The 20,810-nt window shown below is 37.4% G+C and overlaps 1 protein-coding gene across 1 annotated transcript in view; it reads left to right on the forward strand.

Moving 5' to 3' along the window:
• Nucleotides 1-211: 211 nt before the first annotated feature.
• Nucleotides 212-20,810, forward strand: part of ptprga (protein tyrosine phosphatase receptor type Ga) — a 413,560-nt gene continuing 392,961 nt past the window's right edge. The window contains exon 1 of the mRNA XM_051672679.1: nucleotides 212-797. Coding sequence (XP_051528639.1) covers nucleotides 707-797 — 91 coding nt within the window. The 5' untranslated portion in view covers nucleotides 212-706. The remainder of the gene's footprint in view (nucleotides 798-20,810) is intronic.

The raw sequence follows: 20,810 nt of genomic DNA on the forward strand, positions 1-20,810 counted from the left end.
TATAACTGATGTTATCTTCAGCCTTTTGGTTTATCTCAGATAAAGGGAAAGAGACGCTCTTGTGCGTCCATCACACACTGACAGCACCAGCAGCAGTGCACAGCCTCGGCGCTAGGATCCGGCGGACGGCGGAGAGCTCCGGTTCTCTCTCTCTCTCTCTCTCTCTCTCTCTCTCTCTCTCTCTCTCTCTCTCTCTCTCTCTTTTCCAAGCCTGTTTTAAAGTCTCTCCCAGACTTCGGCTCATGCGCTACTTCCTGTATGGCGGAATGGAAAGCTTCCAGAGCCGCACCAACTCTTCTCTCTGTGTTTTCAGTCTGATGCATGGACTGCAGCTCCTCTAAGACCTCTCTCCTATTCCACACACCAACCATACACAGCTCGCCTGACATGTTTTTCCTCCGGACTACAAGCTCTGCCATCTGAGGGAGAACGAAAATAAAAACTGTTTTCTTTGGCTTGGTTAAACTTCAAAAAAAAAAAAAAAAAAGAAAAAAAGAAAAAATCTCTTTTCCAAGGGACTCACTTAAGGAGGCGGTCGATTTATTTTTCGCTCGCGAGAAGTTATTCACGTCGTATTTGTGCGTATAAGTCTATTTAGTGCATTTGCATCGCGTCTTTGTGGAAGTTTTTTTTTTTTTTCGATCATCAGGAGGATAACTCTGTCAACAGTTGCCTTATTCCCAGTTCTCCATGTATACGGTGTGACATGCGGAGGCTACTGCGACCGCGCTGCTGCTGGTGGATTCCGCCTCTGATTTTCTCCTCGCTTGCGCTCCGGTGGGCAAACTGTCATCCCGGTAAGTTCGATTTAAAGGTGGTAAACGTGGATGAAAATTCGTGCATGACTGCATATTGTGGAGACATCAACCGTGTTCATTGTTAAAACAGCTGTGTGTTATAAGAAAACAATTTATCCAATGTGCATTACTGATATTTTTAAATAATGGGGATCGATATGGAGACAAATACAGAATATCGCAGGATTGCAGAATTGTAGCGCGTCTATTAAAGCAACTGTTGCAATATCCGCAAATACTGTTATTTACATTAGAGCGGTGACCGTTATTTATAAGCAATTAACTCAAATCGGTTATTAAAAGACATTGGCGGATCGCTACCTGTCCGGAAGCTTGTGTGTCATAATAGTCTATTTGAATTAAACAGTTTGAATTATAATGGACGCTGGGTCGTTATTAGTGTAACAACGTGTTATAGTTTCGCAAGCCGCTTTCTCATGGAAAAAACAAACAAAACAAAAAACAATCTGGTCTAGTAGACGAAGAAGAACTGGAGTTCTTATTTAAACATGCATATGCAAGATATGCAGATGTTGCTTGACAACACAAAGAGACAGAATGGTTTTTGGGGTGGTTGAGGGAAAAATAGTTATTATTTATTTTATTTGTTATAAAAACGTGATTTTATGTAGGATCAGGCAAGTTGGGATGATGCCTTGAATATGAATTCCCACAGCAGCCCATAACAGATGACCAGTGCTTCTGTTGACTGTGACAATTTGATTTTTGGGGACTCGTCCGGGATTTAAAAACAACTGACACTGTGCGGATATTTGTCAGTGTATTGTTTGAAATGACATTGAGTGTGTGACAAGCGAGGTTTTATCTCTTTCTTCAGGTTTTGTTGTGATGGTAGACAGCAGCCAAAGCTCAGGCTCTGAGATGAAAGATGTTGCAATTCCACCATGAGGAGACTGATAAGCTCATTTTTGCATGAGTTTTTATTTCACACTGGAGCTGTGAAGTCACCGAGCCATGATATACACTCTCTCAGATCATCATATTCAACCTTATGAAAGCAGAAAAACTGTTGTGCCCTTTGTTGTGTGTGTTTAACCAAATCGCAAATCACATTGTTTGAATAGACAGAAACATAGCCTACGTTTTTCTCTATTTTATTTGCTGGGACACAACAGTGGTTTTAGAAGTCATATTCATAAATAAGATGAGCTTGACAGGTTTACAGGTCAGGATGAATGAAAAATAACATGGTTGTTGATTGAAGCTGAGCTGAGTTTTTATTGTAGTGTGTGTATGCCTAAACACATTGTGTTTATCTCTCCATCTATCTGATATCTTGGTACATAAAATGCTAATACATCTCGATACGTAAATTACACTATAGCTCACCTACTTCAGGGCGACTTGAGGGTTTATCAAACGGCCATTGTATTTCATGGCTTTGAGTACGCAATAAAATTTAAACCTCGTCTTTGTTGGTAGATAATCGCTGTCACAGAGATAAACCAATATTAACATTACGTTCTACCCAAGCCTTTATGGTTTCTCAGGGAACCAAGCATTGCACTTCACATACCAGTCAAAATGTCCTCAGGATTTTTCTTTTTACTTTTTGCATTGCCAAAAGTTTTCATCTCACATTCTATGTGATCCAAAAAAGTGAGAGCAGGGTGCTCAGGGATTCGGTGGACATGGGGGTGAGTGCTTGAGCACTGACAGAGAGAAAAAGAGTCTAAGTGTCTGCATCCCAAACAGGTGAGAGGTTTCATCAGGGCTGTAATGAATGCCCACACATTCATCCCTTTCTCTCTTGTCTGTCTGCCTGTGTTTCTGTCTTAATTTGTGTTTCTGTATATCCATGGGTCAATAAGGAAGGCCCGCTGTTCTGGGGCCAGTGTGAGAGAGTTTTGGGCCAGTTGACAGAACTGTCACTTACCCTATCTGGCCATTGTTGCATTGTCACATCACCTTACGTTCGTTGATCACTTACATGTTTATTTATGCTGTGCAAACACAAGCATTAGTTTTCTGTGATGAACTGAACATTATTTTTCAGAATTCTACTGATTTATGTCACCACGGTAATGTTATCTATAGTAGCTAGTTAACATGAGGTTTTGTAGAAATTGTAAGAATGACTACAAATCTGGAAAGCATCTTGAAAGCAGTTAACAAATCAGTTTATTTTGGACTGTATAATAATAATACCTTTTTTTATATCACACATTTAAATGTAGTTTCTCAAGGTGCTTTAAAAGTAAAAGCAAAATACAAAACCATATAAAAAGAATACGTCAACACACAATAAAACAACAAAAATACAGTATATTTATGTATATAGAGAAATACAAAGTGCAAACAAAACTGTTTATTAATACATAGCCTCCATGGAGTTACATTATAGTAATCTCCAGATATTATCACAAATCAAAAACCTAGTAAATGATTTGTGAAAATTCGTGCATGACTGCATATTGTGGAGACATCAACCGTGTTCATTGTTAAAACAGCTGTGTGTTATAAGAAAACAATTTATCCAATGTGCATTATTGATATTTTTAAATAATGGGGATCGATATGGAGACAAATACAGAATATCGATAATGAAAACTTAAAATTAGATGACAAATATAAATAGATTTGTTTTTGGCACTTAAAATATGTCACTACAGTTAAAAAGTAGCATAATTTGTGGTGAGGCCAAAAAATCAGTAAAAATCCTTTTTGCTGAGTCCCGTGTGCTATCTGTCGCTGTCTCCATATGTGAGTTGATTTCTTAGAAAGACATGCACACTTCCAATTCTTGAGGACTTTCTTGTAGGAAGTGTGTGAGAGAAATGAAGATTTCATAGAACAAAAGAGTTTAATATGTTCCGTCTGCCTCCTGTCATCCCTCCTGTGCCCTCTGCATTCTGACAGAGATGGGTCTTTTTAAGCTCAGTGACATTTGTTCCTTGTCTGTATCTGATAGACCTGTTCTTAACAGAACCACTGCTGCGGAAAGACAAGCAAGCTCTGTATCCGCCAAACCGGCAACGGTGACATACAGCAACGCACTGGAAAAAGGAGAACAGTGCAACTTTATTTTTGTCATGCCAGTGGGAAACAAGTGTCTGTACACTTGAGATTTCAGTAATGGCCAGTTTGCTGACGGTGTAGTGGAGGAAGCTGGCGAGAGGGGAGGAAAGAATCTCTACGCGGGGTGTCTGATGGCCCCAGGCATCGCTCATCTCTTTACAGCCCAGTTAAGATAGCTGCTGTAGCAATATATGACTACCACTGGGGAAAAAATTCTAGCACTCTTTGTGCCTGATAGTCTAAAGCCATCAAACTCAACATTAAGAATCCACACTGAAATTCTGAAATTAAAAATCTAATTTGAACCTAGAAATGTTTTAGGATTTTGAGAAATTTAAAACAACGAAACCTTATGACATGAAACAAATAATACATATTTACGATTTTGCACTACTTAAAGGTCACTAATCAAATGTTAGCAAATTTGTGACATTGACATTGACCTTTGTACAAAAGGTCAGATTTCTTTTGTTCCATCGAAACACATGCAGTGCTCTTTGGAACATTCTCAAATCAAGCTGGGAAAACATGGATCATCAGCTTTGTAAAAACTTGTGATATCCATGCCAGCTTAAGTCGAGTGCATGATGTCATTTAAGCAAAAGGGCGAAATACCGAAATATACAATCATGTTCAATTCAACTTTGCACTCAAATTGTTATACTGATAGAATGTAATTTCAAATGAAAAAAAAACAGAAGCATTTCCACAAGTAGATTCACCCGACCAATGTAGAAACAGCCAGCGATGGCAAAGAGAGAATTTCTAGACTGTTATTTCTGTTGCATAATGAATAGTGTGCCACGCACTAGAGAGCCCAATGGTAATTCAAATCTCTTAAGAGGCATCATACTTCCGCCTTTCTGATTTCCTTTTATGGGGGCGAGAAGTCATTTCTCTGTCTAATAGAAAAGGATAATTTGCTAAACGTACGTTCGGAAATGACAGGCACTTAAGATGCGGGGTTAGTCTCAGGAGTGAGATAGCCAGACCTGACATTCGGGTGGACTGGATGCACTGGCGGCCCCTGTAACAACATTATCATCATCATCATCTCTCTGCGCTCTGGCCGTTATCTGTCCGGCTGGGTGACCAAAGCTGCTGTAATGTTCGCCAGGTCACTTTATCAGTCATGAAGGCTGTCATCGTTGCCTGGCTCCCCTAATAGATTGATTAAAAGATAGTGTCATGGGGGCCATTAACCGCGTGGGATGCTGTCGGGTTGCTGTGGAGCCTGTTTCACAATGTTTGTTAGTGCATGTGTGCTGATTTATCAGTTCTTTAAGAAGCATGTGTTTAGAACCTGCGACATGCTTTCCTATCTGGCTCTTTCATTTTTTTGTATGTATTTGGTTAATTGATGTGTAACATGTCCATGCTCTTTTTTAAATAATTATTTCAAAATTGATATAAATGTAAAAAGGAAACTGTATATTTTAGGTGCTTTAACTTGTCACTATTTCTTTTAGCAAACTATTCCATGTAGTCTCTTAATTAACATGACGTCATAAAAGCTGTATGCATCATAATTATAACAAAATCTGAAAAAATTACCACTTAAAATAATGTTAGATGGATTATAGCATGCCACACCGCAGGCCATGTCAGCTTTCGAAAATAATTTTGTCAACCACTCATTTAATTTGTTTGTAACACTTTACAATAAGGTTCCATTCATTAATATTAGTTAATGCATTAGGTATCATGAACAAACAATTAACAATATATTGTTTACAGCATTTATTAATCTTTGTTAATGTTAGTTAATAAAAATACAATTGAAGTACATTGAAGTAATGTTAACAAACACAACTTTTTTGATTTTAAATGTGTATTCGTATATGTTGATATTAACTTTAACTAAGATTAATAAATGCTGTAAAAGTATTGTTCATTGTTAGTTCATGTTAACAAATGGAACCTTATAGATCAGTCTCACTGTTTACAAAAATATCTGTGTGTGCGCAGTAAGTGTTGGCAGAAAGCCTGCAAATAATTGTCCTTTTTGACAGATATTTGACATACCTGTAATAATGTTTGCTATAAATGTTTGCTGCAAAGCCATGAGTTGAATTTATCTCCTTAGTCCAGTTAGCTCTGTTAAAGGCTTGAAGCCACAGCTATCTATGAGAACCCTCAAAATAATTTTTCACAACTGAATGTGATAAAAGTTTACTGTTTGCGCACGGTCTCTGCCACCACTTCCGTGTGGCTCTATTGTAAAATGTTACCAGTTAGTTTCATTTCTGAGTAAAGGCCAGAGGTGGGTAGTAACGCGCTACATTTACTCCGTTGCATTTACTCAAGTAACTTTTTTACTTTAAGTACTTTTACTTCTTTACAATGGGTGGCATTCCTGTCATTACATTACTAGGTTTAATTTTAATTAATGTGTAGTTTATTGAGAGATTACTGAATGGGACTTTTACGACAGCGGAAGTTCACACAGCTGCGTGCGCTGTCACAGACTGTCACTCACTCAATTCTGCAGCATCAAGCTCTTCAAAGTGAAACACTTTCTTTGCTCCGCACAGTGAAAAAAAGAATAGTTTTGTCATGCAATGCCTTCATTTAACACCAAGACAAGCTGATATTTCAAGATTAAAATCACAACTTCAACTTAAGTTTTGGCTCTAATGCTGACACGGGCTTTTCTGTGTAATGTGGTCATTTTCAGGGTGATAATGTAACTGGGCTCTTATGACATATGTTTTTAAGTGTACATTTTTAAATCAGTGCAGCAATATATCAGTGCACTTTGTCCCGTGTCCTGCATGTCATGAGCAGTATTTACGCATTTACTGGAAACTATTGCAGCTACTTTGGGCGGATTAACTGCATAAATCCAGGTAAACATCCACGTTAAGTGTAAATGCCTTTTTCTTTGCCGTTCACATGACCGACAACTGGAGCATGAACAAACAGCATTTCTGTGCGTGCACAGCGAGGGGCGCGCATGTGAGATATGTGCAGGCGCGAGGCGATCGTATGGTGAAGAGAGTGGCTGTGTCCAAAATAGTTCACACATTCGCTAATTCCTATATAGTGAATGGCAGTTAGTGCACTATATCTCAGCAGTGAGTGAATTAAATAAGTGATTCAGACACTGACGTACACACCGAGTGTCAGAGCTCTGGGGCTGTCGCAGAAACAACGTCACATATGAAATTTTAAAATACTTGGGCCTTACTTGTTATTCTTATTAAATAATATATTAATACAATAAATCTTCATTCTGTTTGTAATTTTTAATATATACTGTGTGTTAATATAAAGAGTAAACACATTTTAACTTTTTAAAATGTATCTGTATGTTTTGCCTCTCTATATGTTATTATGTTATTTTAATCAAGTAATGATTTGTCAAAAAGTAATTTAAAACATCAAATGTACACTCGAAATTAGAGTGCATTGTGGGTAAGAATGAGTGAACAAAAGTAGGGAACGAGTGGCTCACTCAGAATTCAGACACTCCTACAAAATGGCGGACACCCGAAATAGTGCACTATATAGTGGATAGGGGGCGGTTTCAGACACAGCGAATGTTCCACGACTGGGGTTGGTGCCCTACACACTAGGCTGCGTACTCTGCATTTAGAGAGCGGCAGTACTGCTGTACAGAACTAATGATCTAAATACTTACGACACTGAAAACTGTAACTACACTGAAATAAGAATCCACACAGGACTTTAAAAGCTATGAAATAGCTAAACTAGGCATTAATAAAACATGATCTTGCTTTGGTTTATATTTCAGCATTATATATAATGTCCTTGTGGGACATTTTCACCGTAATAATTACTAGAAATGTTTCCAAACCTCTCTTCTTATTGACAAATTCATCCAGAATTAAAGGGATAGTTCACCCAAAAATTACAATTCTCATTATTTACTCACCCTCATGCGACCCTAGATGTGTATGACTTTCTGTCTTCTGCTGAACTCAAATGAAGAATTTCTCAGCTCTGTAGGTCCATACAATGCAAGCAAATGGGTGGCAACATATTAAAGCTTAACAAAATCACATAAATCAGCATAAAAGTAATCCATAAGACTCCAGTGGTTAAATCAGTATTTTTAGAAGTGATGTGATAGGTGTGGATGAGAAACAGAGAAACAGATCACTTTCACATTCTTCTTCTTGTGTTTTTGGTGATTCACATTCTTCTCTGCATATCACCCCCTGCTGTCTAGCAAAAAATTACAAATATTGATCTGTTTCTCACTCACACCTATCATATCATTTCTGAAGACATGGATTAAACCACTGGAGTCTTATGGATTACTTTTATGCTGCCTTTATGTGCTTTTTGGAGCATAACAATTTTGGCCTACAGAGCTAAAATGTTCTTCTGAAATTTTAATTTGTGTTCTGCAGAAGAAAGGAAGTCACACACATCTGGGATGGCATGAGGGTGAGTAAATGATGAGAGAATTTTCGTTTTTGGTTAAACTATCTCTTTAAAGTGATAGCTCATAATTTCCCTACCCTCATGTTGTTCCAGATCCATGTGACCTTCTGTATTCTGTGGAACACAAAATATGTTAGACAGAATGTTAGGGACTGACAGACTCTGTCACCATTCACTTTCAAAATATGGAGAAACAATTTTTTTTTACTGAAAGTAAATTGTGACTCAGGCAAACATTCTGTCTAATATCTCCTTATTGTGTTGCATGGAAGAAAAAAAGTCATACGGGTTTGGAACAACATGATGGTGAATGATGACAGAATTTCCATTAATAATAATAATAATAATTCTGTAATACATGTTCAATGTGTATTATGTAATGGAATATAGGGGAGTAAGCGTCTATTATGTCATTTGTGAAAGTAACGAGTTACTCACTACTTGAGTACTCTTTTAATTGGGTATTTTCTTACTCTTACTCAAGTAATTATTTATGTTAGTACTTTTACTTCTACTTGAGTAATTATTATTATTATTATTATTATTTTAAAGTAATTGTACTTTTACTTGAGTACAGTTTTTGGCTACTCTACCCATCTCTGGTAAAGGCGTGGTCATATTTACTTTCGCACAGCTAAATTCCATGGGCAAAATACAGTTATTTCAGTTGGAATCTTCACAATCATGAATTTCGCACAGCGGGCTTTTGGTGGCAAATAATTTTCCCTCGCAGATTTCCAGTGGAGATACATTTTGTTGAAATTTGACAGGCGAATTCACCATGTTGACCAATAGGTAGTTGCTTTTAGACACTTCTGATTCAGTGGTAGAGAGAGAAAAGAAAATGATTGACCCAAACTCCCATTGCCCACATGAGCAGCATGGCTCAACATGTTTGAATGAGTGCACTAACTGCTAGGCCACAGCTCTGAAATGTTAATTTTGGTTGTGGCTGGTTTGGACTTGTACAGCACATTTTAGAGACATTTTGTCCTGCTCGATCCTTTGCCTTGCAAGAGTCTGACTTCATGCTTGTAATAGGTTGCTTCTGTTACTCTGGTGGAGTATTGCGTGAGAGTTCTGTTTTAGTTGCTTCTTTCTGTTTTTGCTGTCAGCCGGCTTAACAAACACAGTTAAGCTAAACATATGCTCTTTAAATTACCACACACTTCCTCTCTCTCTACCTTTCTTCCTCTTTTTCTTGTGGTAGATGTTGTGAATGTCGTGGACAGTGTAGGTGCTCAGCAGTAAAGTACTCATCTGGTTTTCCTGAATAGTCTTGGTCAAGGGAGATTGTCTGTGTGTGTGTGTGTGTGTGTGTGTCTGTGTCCAAGCTCATGCTGGTACATTCTCTGCTCATCTCCACTGGCAGCCATGGCTCTGAGTGCGTGCCAACTGCTAAATGAAGTGGACATTCATAAAGCATGCTGATGGATGCTGTCTTCCAAACAGATATAAATGTATATAATGAACACAGCATGCAAAGAATCACACTCTTTTCCACTTAAAATGGACATTATATTTTTTATTATTATGTAACATTTAATGCTATGTTATCAATACTGTCTATGGACACTCACTGAGCACATTATTAGGAACACTATAGTCCTAATAAAGTTCCCGACGTGGTCTTCTGCTGTTGTAGCTCATCCTCCTCAAGGTTTGACATGTTGTGAATTCTGAGATGCTATTCTGCTAACTACAATTGTACAGAGTGGTTATCTGAGTAACCGTAGCCTTTCTGTCAGCTCAAACCAGTCTGGCCATTCTCTGTTGACCTCTCTTATTAACAAGGTGTTTCCGTTCGCAGAACTTCTGCCTACTGTTTTTTGTTTTGTTTTTGGCACCATTCTGAGTAAACTCTAGAGACTGTTGTGCGTTAAACTCCCAGGTGATCAGCAGTTAGAGAAATACTCAAACCAGCCTGTCTGGCATCAACAATCATGCCACGGTCACTACATTTCCCCCCCCATTCTGTTGGTTGATGTGAATATTTACTGAAGCTCCTGACTCATATCTGCGTGGTTTCATGCATTACACTGCTGCCACACGATTGGCTGAATTGGTAATTGCATGAATAAGTAGGTGTACAGGTGTTCTTAATAGTGTTAAGTGAGTGTATATGAATGCAGTAAAATGGTGATTTTATTGTACCTTTATTATCAGATACATTATTGAACTACTTTTCTTTTTTTCCATGAATAAAAAATGTAAATGTTTTCAATGCCTATACAAATCTCCCATCCATGTAATGGCTCTCTTGCAATTTTGAGGCACCCCACTTTCATATAGATCACTGCAGAGGTCTAAATCCCTCTCCGGTTTGATAAATATTGGCTTTGTATAGACCTGTTGCCTGGATTGCTATTTTATGCAAATTGTTTTCCGTTCTGTGACAAGCAATTTCATTACATGGTCTTTGGAATGCACAAATTCTGCATCATGGATTGTTGCGACATTGCAATACACAGCAACAGCACCACTTTTTTGTTCAAATAATAGTGTGATATGACTTGGCAAATGGTCAAAATTTGCCTCATTGTAAGTGGAAGTAGTTGCAGGAAGGAGACCAAAGCTGTGTACTTTGGCGTTGTTTTTTCTTAGATTTTCTCCATGTTTGCTTTTCCCACTCTTTTATTCCTTTCTCTTTTTCTCTCACTTGCTCTCTCTCTCTCTCTCTCTCTCTCTCTCTCTCTCTCTCTCTCTCTCTCTCTCTCTCTCTCTCTCTCCCCAGACTGGGGGTTCTGAAAAGATTTTCATTTGGCACAGTAACGGTGCTTAGAACAGTTTGCCAGGAGACGACAAAAACCTTTGAGCCACTGGGAGACTTAAAGCACTAATTCTCCTTCCACATAACCCAGCCACCCTCCAGCACCTAATTCTCCTGCTTGCCCCCGTCCCCCTCTCTAAGGTCATAATTAGCAGAGTATGGAGTAACGAACGCAAAAGTCTCTCCATTAATAACGTATAACGGCTGCTGGCCCTGTCCAATTTAAATGTCTGTTCTTCATCCTCTCACTCGAAATCCCCAGGCTTGATACAGCACCTACGGTCTTACGAAAAAAAAAAAACTCATCATGCATCAAAAATAGAAAAAGATAATGTTCAACTCTTTAATGTAGTCTGAAACCAGTGCCTGTGGCATCAAAGAAGGAAAAAATCCACTTAGGATTTAAGCATTGGAACATGTTTATGTTTCTAAGTAATAAAATTACATGTGCGATGGATGGATCAATGAGAAATAAATTAATTAAAATTTGATGAGCTGCAGTGGGCATTATGAAATCCATCATGGGATGGGTGCTTAACACCCAGACAGATGTTGTAGTTCGAGAGTAGGTCAAGAAGCAACAATATAACAACGTTTGTTAACAGTCATTCGATTTTTTGGTCACTAGAGAGGGTGTTTTGCGTGACTGCTTTTTAACTTTTGTTGTTTTTTCAAGGTAACAAATAAGTGGTTGTTGCATTTACACAATGCAAACTGTGCCTTAATATCTTAACTTTAGCAACGTTTGATTACAGTGGTTCTCGTCTTGGCCACTAGAGGGGGTGATTCGCATCAGTGCTTTTTACTTTGTTTTTTCTAAGTTAAAAAAATAAATAAATGTGTTTCGCCTTTACGCAATGCAGACTTTGCATTAATACCTTTACTCTAAAGTATCTGCTGCATTGATAACTTAAGGCTTGATAACTTAAGGCTTTTGTGTTGGAGTGTTAAACATCATCAATCACCGTACCACTTTTCACAAGCCCACGCAATACTACTAAAATTAATTTTTCCTTTCAAGCTCTTTTCACAGATTCAATCTTTTGTTTCCCCTTCAGTGTCTCACCTAACAGTTCCAAAACAAATGGCCATACATAGCAATCTGACTCCGAATAATTCTGTACCTTGCTCAAATGTAAAAAGAGATCTAGAAACTGCAGTATTGACGTGTTCATTGTTAAAAGTGTAGAACTTGATTACTGAGATCAAACTTGTGAAATCCACTTCTTTACACTAACCCTAATAAGTGAGCAGAGCTCAAAAAAAAATTGAGGCAATATGTTATATCAAATATTTTAAGTTAATTAACTCCCAAGTTTAAGTTAAAAGAACTTTCAGATATTACTAAACATGCATGTCAATTGCTCTTAACTTGAAATATTGAGTAAGATAATCATACATTTTGATGGCACTTAACTTTAATTACTTCAACTCTTTTGTTGAACTTAAAATGTACAAGTAATATCAACTTAAATAGTAAAAGTAGAGAAAACCTAGCTAGTGCTAGCTAGAATTAGCTAGTACAGTGAAGCATGCTGAATGAATTTGTAACACTGTGCTTTAATTAGCATAGCAATGGCTTATTGAATAATGTAAAATATCAAATGTTTAACTTGTACCTGTCCTCAACATAAGCTCAATCTCCCCATTCACCGTAATGCTAACTCCTAAAACTCCAACATAACAGAAACTCTTCTAAATAACACAACAAAACATTAAACGCTAACAAGTCTATACCTTTACGTTAATCTTGCAGAAAGACACATATAACACTTCATTTTAACATTTACTCTCTCTGTTGAGTGTCGAGCAAAGCATGCTGGGAAATAGAAATCCTCTGCCCAGTTTCAGTTAAACTTAAGTTCCTGTAAATTTAAAGGTGCACTCAGTAATTTTTTCCTCATTAAAAATGTTTAACTCCTAAAGACATGAATTGTAATTTTGCAATGTATGTAGGAAATTATGACCACTCACATTAAAATGAAGACTCCAGTCATAACAGTAATCTTATAAAAGTTGTTTTATTCAACATTGAGAGGGTCCGCACATGGGGGCTGCCATTTTAGAATCACATGACCAGCCGAATGCTACTCGCTTAATCTCAGTAACCGCCCTGTTATTTGACACTTTCACTCATTGATTAAAGTAATTATGGCTGACTGTGAATACTACATTTCTACAATGGCATCTGAAACTGAAAACTATTGATTTTAAATAATGGTGCATCCAAGCCGCTTGGTGTCATGTAAGTCCAAGATGACACAAAGACAAAAGTTACTTAGTGCACCTTTTAAAGAGACATCAAACTCAAAGCAATAAAACAATTCAGGTTATATAAAAGGCCAGTTCCGTGAACTCAAAAGAAAGAAAAAGTTCTCATTAAGGTTAATTTATTTGAACTAATTTCTATGATAAAAATTTTCCCTACTAAAAACAATGAATTATTTTGAGCATTAGGGTATACAGTGTAATTCTGAGTTGCCCATAAGGTGAACCCTTCCCTTGTGATCTATTATCGTTTCTTCTGTTTCTTCTACAAGGGTGATTGCAGAGATTTGGGCTTAGTAAACCGGTCTGGATTCGTGTAAAAGGCCAATCTCCTCCTCCGCCAAGGTCTTGATGGGCTGGCTGTCATGGACAAACCTACTTGTGATTGAGAAATAACCTTAATTTGAAGTCGGGTAGCCATGGTTCAGGCCTGGCATGTAATGATACAGTCTTAAGGGGGATGTTGTCTGTGTGATGGGTGTTTGTCAGTCAGGGAATTTTAGCCCTAATGGTTTTTATTGCCAGTTCATTCCCTTTTGTACTTCTAATTCCCCCCACACAATTTGTCCCATAATCCCCAGCGGGAAAAACAACAACAACAACAACAACAACAACAAAAAAAGCCACAGAAAAGGCTAACTATTAGACACCCTCCATATATCACATAAGCCTCGGAAATTGCGGCACCAAATTATTTGTTGTCTGTGTGTGAGAGCAGCTTCTACTAGGCCACATAAATTAGGTAATGCTGTGGCATTTCTGGGAACCACAGTCACGTATTCAGAATGCCCATTTTCACAGACACAATGCATTAATGTTGCATTAGGCCTCGACTCAGCGGGCCTGGTCAGTTACAGCCCCTTGATATTTTCTCTGCTTCCGAAGCAAAAAGACGAAAAGAAAAAGGAAAATAACCACATGCCAAGGAGTGTTGTGTCAGTAAGCCAGTGTTAGGGCGGAGTTGTGAGTCTTCTCATTACATTTTTGGCAGTGTAGTTGGTTTTACACTTTAATACTTGGAAAGATGCTGGCCTCTTCCACCGAGAGAGAGAGTGCAGGCAAGACACAGCTTGGGGACTGCACCATGCTGCCCAATTTGTCTTACTTTTGGGGAAGCTGATTAAAGTACAGTTATTTTTTTTTTCTTTTTTGCTCCCTACCTCTCTTCTCACATTGGCAAGATTCCCGCTTTCTTTCCGGCATTCCAGATATCTGTGCTGTCATCATTTAGACCTGCATCAAGTGTGCTGAAAATGGCTTGTGTTCAGTGTAGGCCTATTCTGATTTATTCCACTTGCAAGATACACTCAGTGTCTGCATAGTGTATTAGAGGAGCAAGTTATACATGTGTGATGTGCCCATATGACCAATCTTTGATTGAGAAACCTGATAGCAGGACTGACTTATAACTCTTTTCGTTGATATCTGCTACCCACAGTCCTTTTTCAGACTTGTCTGATGTATATTCCAGGCAAAAATGGCAATAGTTAGCCAACATTGCCAGTTGTAAACTGATTGGCTGGACTTATGCAGATACTCATAAAGATATGCAAGACTACCAACTGAATGTCTCTCTGAATTTATTTTGAATATTCAAAGTATGTATCCACATTTGGCGTCGACCAAAAATCAGCCCACTTGGCTGATTAACTATTTGGTAAATATTATGTAAATTAGGTGTCAGCAATATAAGCATTTAATTTCAGCAATTTTGTGTCTTTTTTGTTATCATTACATTGTATTATATCAGCTATCAGACAGCCTACTCTCTAGATATCGGTTAGTGAAAAATCCACATCAAACAACCACTATGAAAGTTGTGCTAATGAGCTAGCCTGTATTACTTCATGGAGCTTTGTTTATTGTGATTGTCAGTGTTGGGGAGTATCTAACTAAAAGTAGCGATGCTACTAATTTAACTACATTTAGTATCGTGTCATTAGCGCCACTATTTTCACAGTAGTGTAGCTTTTCCAGTAACGAGCTACATTTTTAAATGAGTAGCACTGTAGTGTCACAAAACAGTACATCTGTCACTTTGTATTGCTATCTCAAGATTGGACCCGAGAAAGTAATAACAAAGTCTTTCTGGCAAGTCAACCCACTGGTGGCCATCTTTGGACTGCCCTTGAGAACCTTTTTCTAGTGCAGCTCCTGTCTACTTGAATGGGGGAACACCGAAATCTCAAAAACTGATGGTTAAGATTACAACCAAAGAACATATTTCAAATCAGCAGTAAAATCGGATATCACTGGAATCATAAATTGTGCTTCTTTACATCAGAATATGCTAAAAAAAAAACACAATTTTCCCTTATATAGCTAATGCGCATGCACATTCTCTAGTTGATTGACAGGTGATGTATGTATCTAAAAGGTGACTGGCTCTTTTACCTGTAAGGCCTGACTTCCTTTCTACATCCGCTGACCGTTGGGTGTTCCAATTTCTCTCATTCATTTTAGTAGAAGTGGCCCATCTCTTCTATACAGTCTCTGGTAATAATCAAACGCGCTCACCTAAACCGTCCTCTTTCTTTTAAATGTAGCGCAGGAATATGTCAATCATTTAGGTGAATCGGTTCTTTCAAACAGTTTATGTAAGTGAACTGATTAAATAACAAATTCTCCTACTTAGCATAGGGAACTCAGATTCATTCTAATGAGTCGGTTTATTTGGACTGTTCATGTAAATGAACTAGTTCACATAAATGATTCACTGATTTAATTGATTCCCTGGACAGCCTTAACGGGTGGTCACGCTTCACTTTGCGCTCCATTCACTCCCATTCAAACTTATCCGACTACAACAGACCGGAAACGCAAGCTCATGCAAAGAAATTTCATACTACGCTGCATACCAGTGTTCAAGCTTGGTGAACTCTGAACCATAAATTTGTATGACAAGAGGATGCGTGACCAATAGGAGACTGAAACGTCACACGCTGACCACTTGGCTCAATTCAAAGGATACATATTTCAAAGCTGCGAAATGTATTGTTGCAGGAAAGTGAGTAGACAATATATTTTAACATTTTTAATATAATATTATTTGTTTTTTGTGATCTATTATTTACTTACACCAGAAGTCCTCCTGCATGACATCATATCCTGGTCCGTTGCGTTGTATGAAAAAAATGTGCCGCCCCTTCAGAGGTACTTTGCTAGATGTCACAGTTTTCTTTTTTTAAAAGCAATATTTTGTTTATTTCGTAGTTTTCTAGCTTTTTTTAGTGTACAGTGTATTAAGTATAAATGTTTGTGTTTAATGTTGTCACCTTATTTGTTTAATGTCACCCTAATTAAATGTATATCAGGTGATATAATTTAATTCTGAGTATAGAACTTCTGATTTAATTTATGAGTAGATTGTAACTTGGGAAGCCACAGTTTCAAAGTAGCTTCCCTATCACTGGTAATTTTCAATATTAATAAAATCAAATATTGATTGAACATTGGTTTATTTTTATCATATTTATTTTTATCAGTTGAGGCTGATGTATTATAAATGCAAAAAGACACGAAAGGCCATGCGTTATATTGATTTTACCACACTTTGCGTTGACCACAAAATCCATTACCCATGGTAAAATCACTGAAACACACCTCCTGTGGCTTATTGCTGTATTTTTACGTGCTAAACAATAGACTAATATCTATGAACATGTGAATGCAGATGAGAGTGAGAGTTGTCATCATTTGACATTGAAATTCTCCCTTTTGTTTTCTTATGTCTCCCCTGGTGGCAGTGTCTCCTCTTCTTTTTTCTTTTTTTTCTCCCCTCCATATTTCTCGGTGTGGCAGCATTTAAACAGTTAGCATTGCAAAGAGCAGCAAATGTAGCCTGACATTAATCTCAAACACAGGCCCGGGTGGCAGTTCAATGTACAAGCATGAAATCAAACCCCAAAGTAGAAATAATTTTTCATTTTGTTGCTGCTTGACAACTGTGATTGCCTTTTCTGGCTGGGTTGTGTCTTTGATGGTTTACTCTACCTTGACTAGTGCTGATGGGTTAGTGCTATGACTACTGATTGGATTGGCTCTCTCTGACTTCTAGTAACCTTACCCTGTTTTTGGGATCAGCCTCATCAAAAAAAGAGAGCATTTTTGCTTGCTTGTTTTTAGCTGTTTCTCCCTCCAAGTACAAGATTTCCTGACCAGCATGTTGAAGGTCTTTCACTCTCCCAACCAGATGTCCGACAGATGGGCTTTTGCTCTCTCGCCCCTGGGAACGTTGTGGATTCTCCATACTTCTACATGCATTCCATTCCATCTCTCTTGCGCTCTAACTCTTTATCTCTCCCTGATCTGTATCAGGAATGGGTTAAGATGACCGATTATTCCAACAACCAACTAATTGATTTCAGTTTGACTAGTGTTTTGTGTGTGTGTGTGTGTGTGTGTGTGTGTGTGTGTTTATAGCTTTAATATTTGTATCAGTGGTGTTTTGATGGGTATGAGTTAAGAGAAGCAACTTCGCATAGAGGGTTTTACTATGTTGACATTATTCTGTGATTTAGTGTGCTAACAGTCTAACAGCAACTATTACTGAGGATAATTTTTTGCAATAAAAGGTTGAAGTTATTTATCCTTTTTTTTTAATATATCTGTCAGTTACCAAGTTAAAGAGTTTTGCGTTCATGAAAAACGCATCTCATTAGTGTCTGGTGGACATACAGAGTGTTTTTAAAAGAATAGTTTACCCGTAATTGAAAATGATCTTATGTTTTATTCATCCTCATGTTGTTCCAAGCCAATTTTACTTTCTTTCTTTCTTTCAAGGAACACTAAAGATGAATTTTTTAATAATTTCCCTGCTGATCTTTTCCATATAATGAGGACTGGGGTTGTCAAGCTCCAAAATAAAAAAAAATTAAAAAAATAACAGTGAATTACAACTTAAATTTCAGTCTGTTCCTCACACAATGGTATTGTATGACTTTGGAAGGCTTGGAATAGAGCGCACAAGTCATATGAAGTACTTTTAAGACTTTATGACTTACATAGTACTATATTGTAATCTTGGAGATTTACAGACCCAGTCCTCATTCACTTTGATTATATGGAAAAAAGCAACCAAGATATTCTTTAAAAACCTCACCTTATGTGTTCAACAATGAGGGTGGGTAAATAATGACATCATTTTCATTTTTGTGTGAATTGTTTCTTTGAGTTGAATAAACGTTAGCCAAATTTGAAAATACTGTATGTAGCATCCCTACTCCATATACCGCCTGTCTATCTCTGTCCCCCTTTTTTATTAAATGGCATGATTGAAGGGAGAGACAGGACACTTCCGGGAAGGGTTTGGCCGAGCCGGTTCTCCATCCCTCATGCAGAGACAAGCGGCGGTGTTCCACCTGAAACCTCTCTGGATTTACGCTGCCAGTCCTGCCATTTTTCTTGCGTTAATCACCCTGGGCTTCGCTCGCCACTCACTGGAGGGGGCGATGGATGAGCCATCGGGGAAATGGAATGGAGAGTGGCCAGGCGTGACAGAGAGGAGTTGAGGAGAAAGGAAAGGATGGGAGAATAAAGAAGATGATAACCACCTCAACACACACACACATACACACATACACAGCCATAATGATTTTTATACTGTACAAACTATATATTCTATCCCCTTACCCTACCCCTAAACCTAACCCTCACACAAAACGTTCTGCATTTTTACATTTGCAAAAAAAAAAAAAAAAGAAAGAAAGAAAAGAAAACATCGTTTAGTATGTTTTTTAAGTCCTCATAAACCACGTTTATAGCATAATTACATGTGTATAATCTAGAATAGTGCTAGTGAATAGTCCTCGTAAACCATATGTACCTGAACACACCTTTTGGCTTTAAGTAACCCCCTTGTAAAGGGGTTAAATGGATAAAAATAAATTCAGTAATTTTGTTAATATCTGTTTTGCATATTGTGATATTTTATTGTATTTGTTTTGTGTTAATGAATTAGAATCCCTGCTTTATTTCTACTTAAATATTGGGATTTATATTTTGAAGCGCCTAGGAAATGGTACTCTTTAGACTTATTCTTGTTCCCAGTAAAATCAAATCAACTTACATTAAATAGCCATTGGTTTGAGTAAACAACTGTTGATGAAGAAAAAGCAGATTCCGTCTTTCCTAATCAGTCCACTTATTTAGCATTTGTTTCTGGGTTTTATAAAATGCATCAGTAATGCTTCCGGATTTACCCTGGAAAGACCCAAAGGCAAATCCTTCCATTATGCATCAAAAAAATATTGTATATTGTAATAATTGTATATCTTCAGAAGACTTGGAATATAACACACGAGTTGTTCAGACTACTTTTATCTCACTTTAATGGTGCTTTTTTTTTTTTTATAAAGCTTGGCAGTATAAATCACCATCCACTTTCATCTAATTTCTTTTTGTGTTCCACGGAAGAAAGAACATAATACAATGTCAGAATGAGGGTGAATAAATGATGACAGTTTTAATTTTTTTAAATTAAATTAAAAATTAAAAATAAAATTTTTGCTGCAGTATTCCTTTAAAGGGATAGTTCACCCAAAAATGAAAATTATTTCATCATTTACTCACCCTCATGCCATCCCAGATGTGGATGACTTTCTTTCTTCTGCAGAACACAAACGAAGATTTTCAGAAGAATATTTCTGCTCTGTGGGTCCATACAATGCAAGTGAATGATGACCAGACCTTTCAAGCTCAAAAAATCACATAAAGGCAGCATAAAAGTAATCCATACGACTCCAGTGGTTAAATCCATATCTTCAGAAGCGATATGATAGGTATGAATGAGAAACAAATCTCCACTTTCACTTTCAGATTCTGTGGAATTGGTGATTTATAGTAAAAAATGACTTCGATATTGATCTGTTTCACATGAAAAAAAATCTATTAGATTGCTTCAAAAGACATATATTAAACCACTGGAGTCATATAGATTACTTTTATGCTGCCTTTATGTGATTTTTGGAGCTTGAAAGGTCTAGTCACCATTCACTTGCATTGTATGGACCTATAGAGTTGAAATATTCTTCTGAAAACTTTCTTTTGTGTTCTGCAGAAGAAAGAAAGTCATACACATATGGGATGGCATGAGGGTGAGTAAATGACAAGATAATTTTCAATTTTGGGCGATCTATCCCTTTAAGGCTTTAGACTTCCTATAGTTAATAGGTAGAAAAGTAATTATCACTCTCCCTGTGGGCCAGCTCAGTGTTTAGCTATCTAGTGTTAATGTTAGCCTTTAGTTAGATTATGTGACCTTATCATGGCAGCTGTCTGGTTTGTGAGTGTGTTGTGGTAAGTGTATTGCCTGCAGTGGCGAATTCTCAGGGCCAGCAAAGCCTTCTCTGCTGGCCCAACATGACAAATAAATTAATATTTTTCATCCTTTCATTCTCAATCACCTTTTTGCCTATGTATTTTTAATCGCTTTCCACTCTTAATTAATCTACAAACAAATAGAGAAAAACAAAACGTTTATCCAGTCAGAATTTATTCCTTGATGCTTACAAGCAAAGTTTGAC

The sequence above is a fragment of the Myxocyprinus asiaticus genome, chromosome 35 (genome assembly GCF_019703515.2).
Source record: "Myxocyprinus asiaticus isolate MX2 ecotype Aquarium Trade chromosome 35, UBuf_Myxa_2, whole genome shotgun sequence".
Lineage (NCBI taxonomy): Eukaryota > Metazoa > Chordata > Actinopteri > Cypriniformes > Catostomidae > Myxocyprinus > Myxocyprinus asiaticus.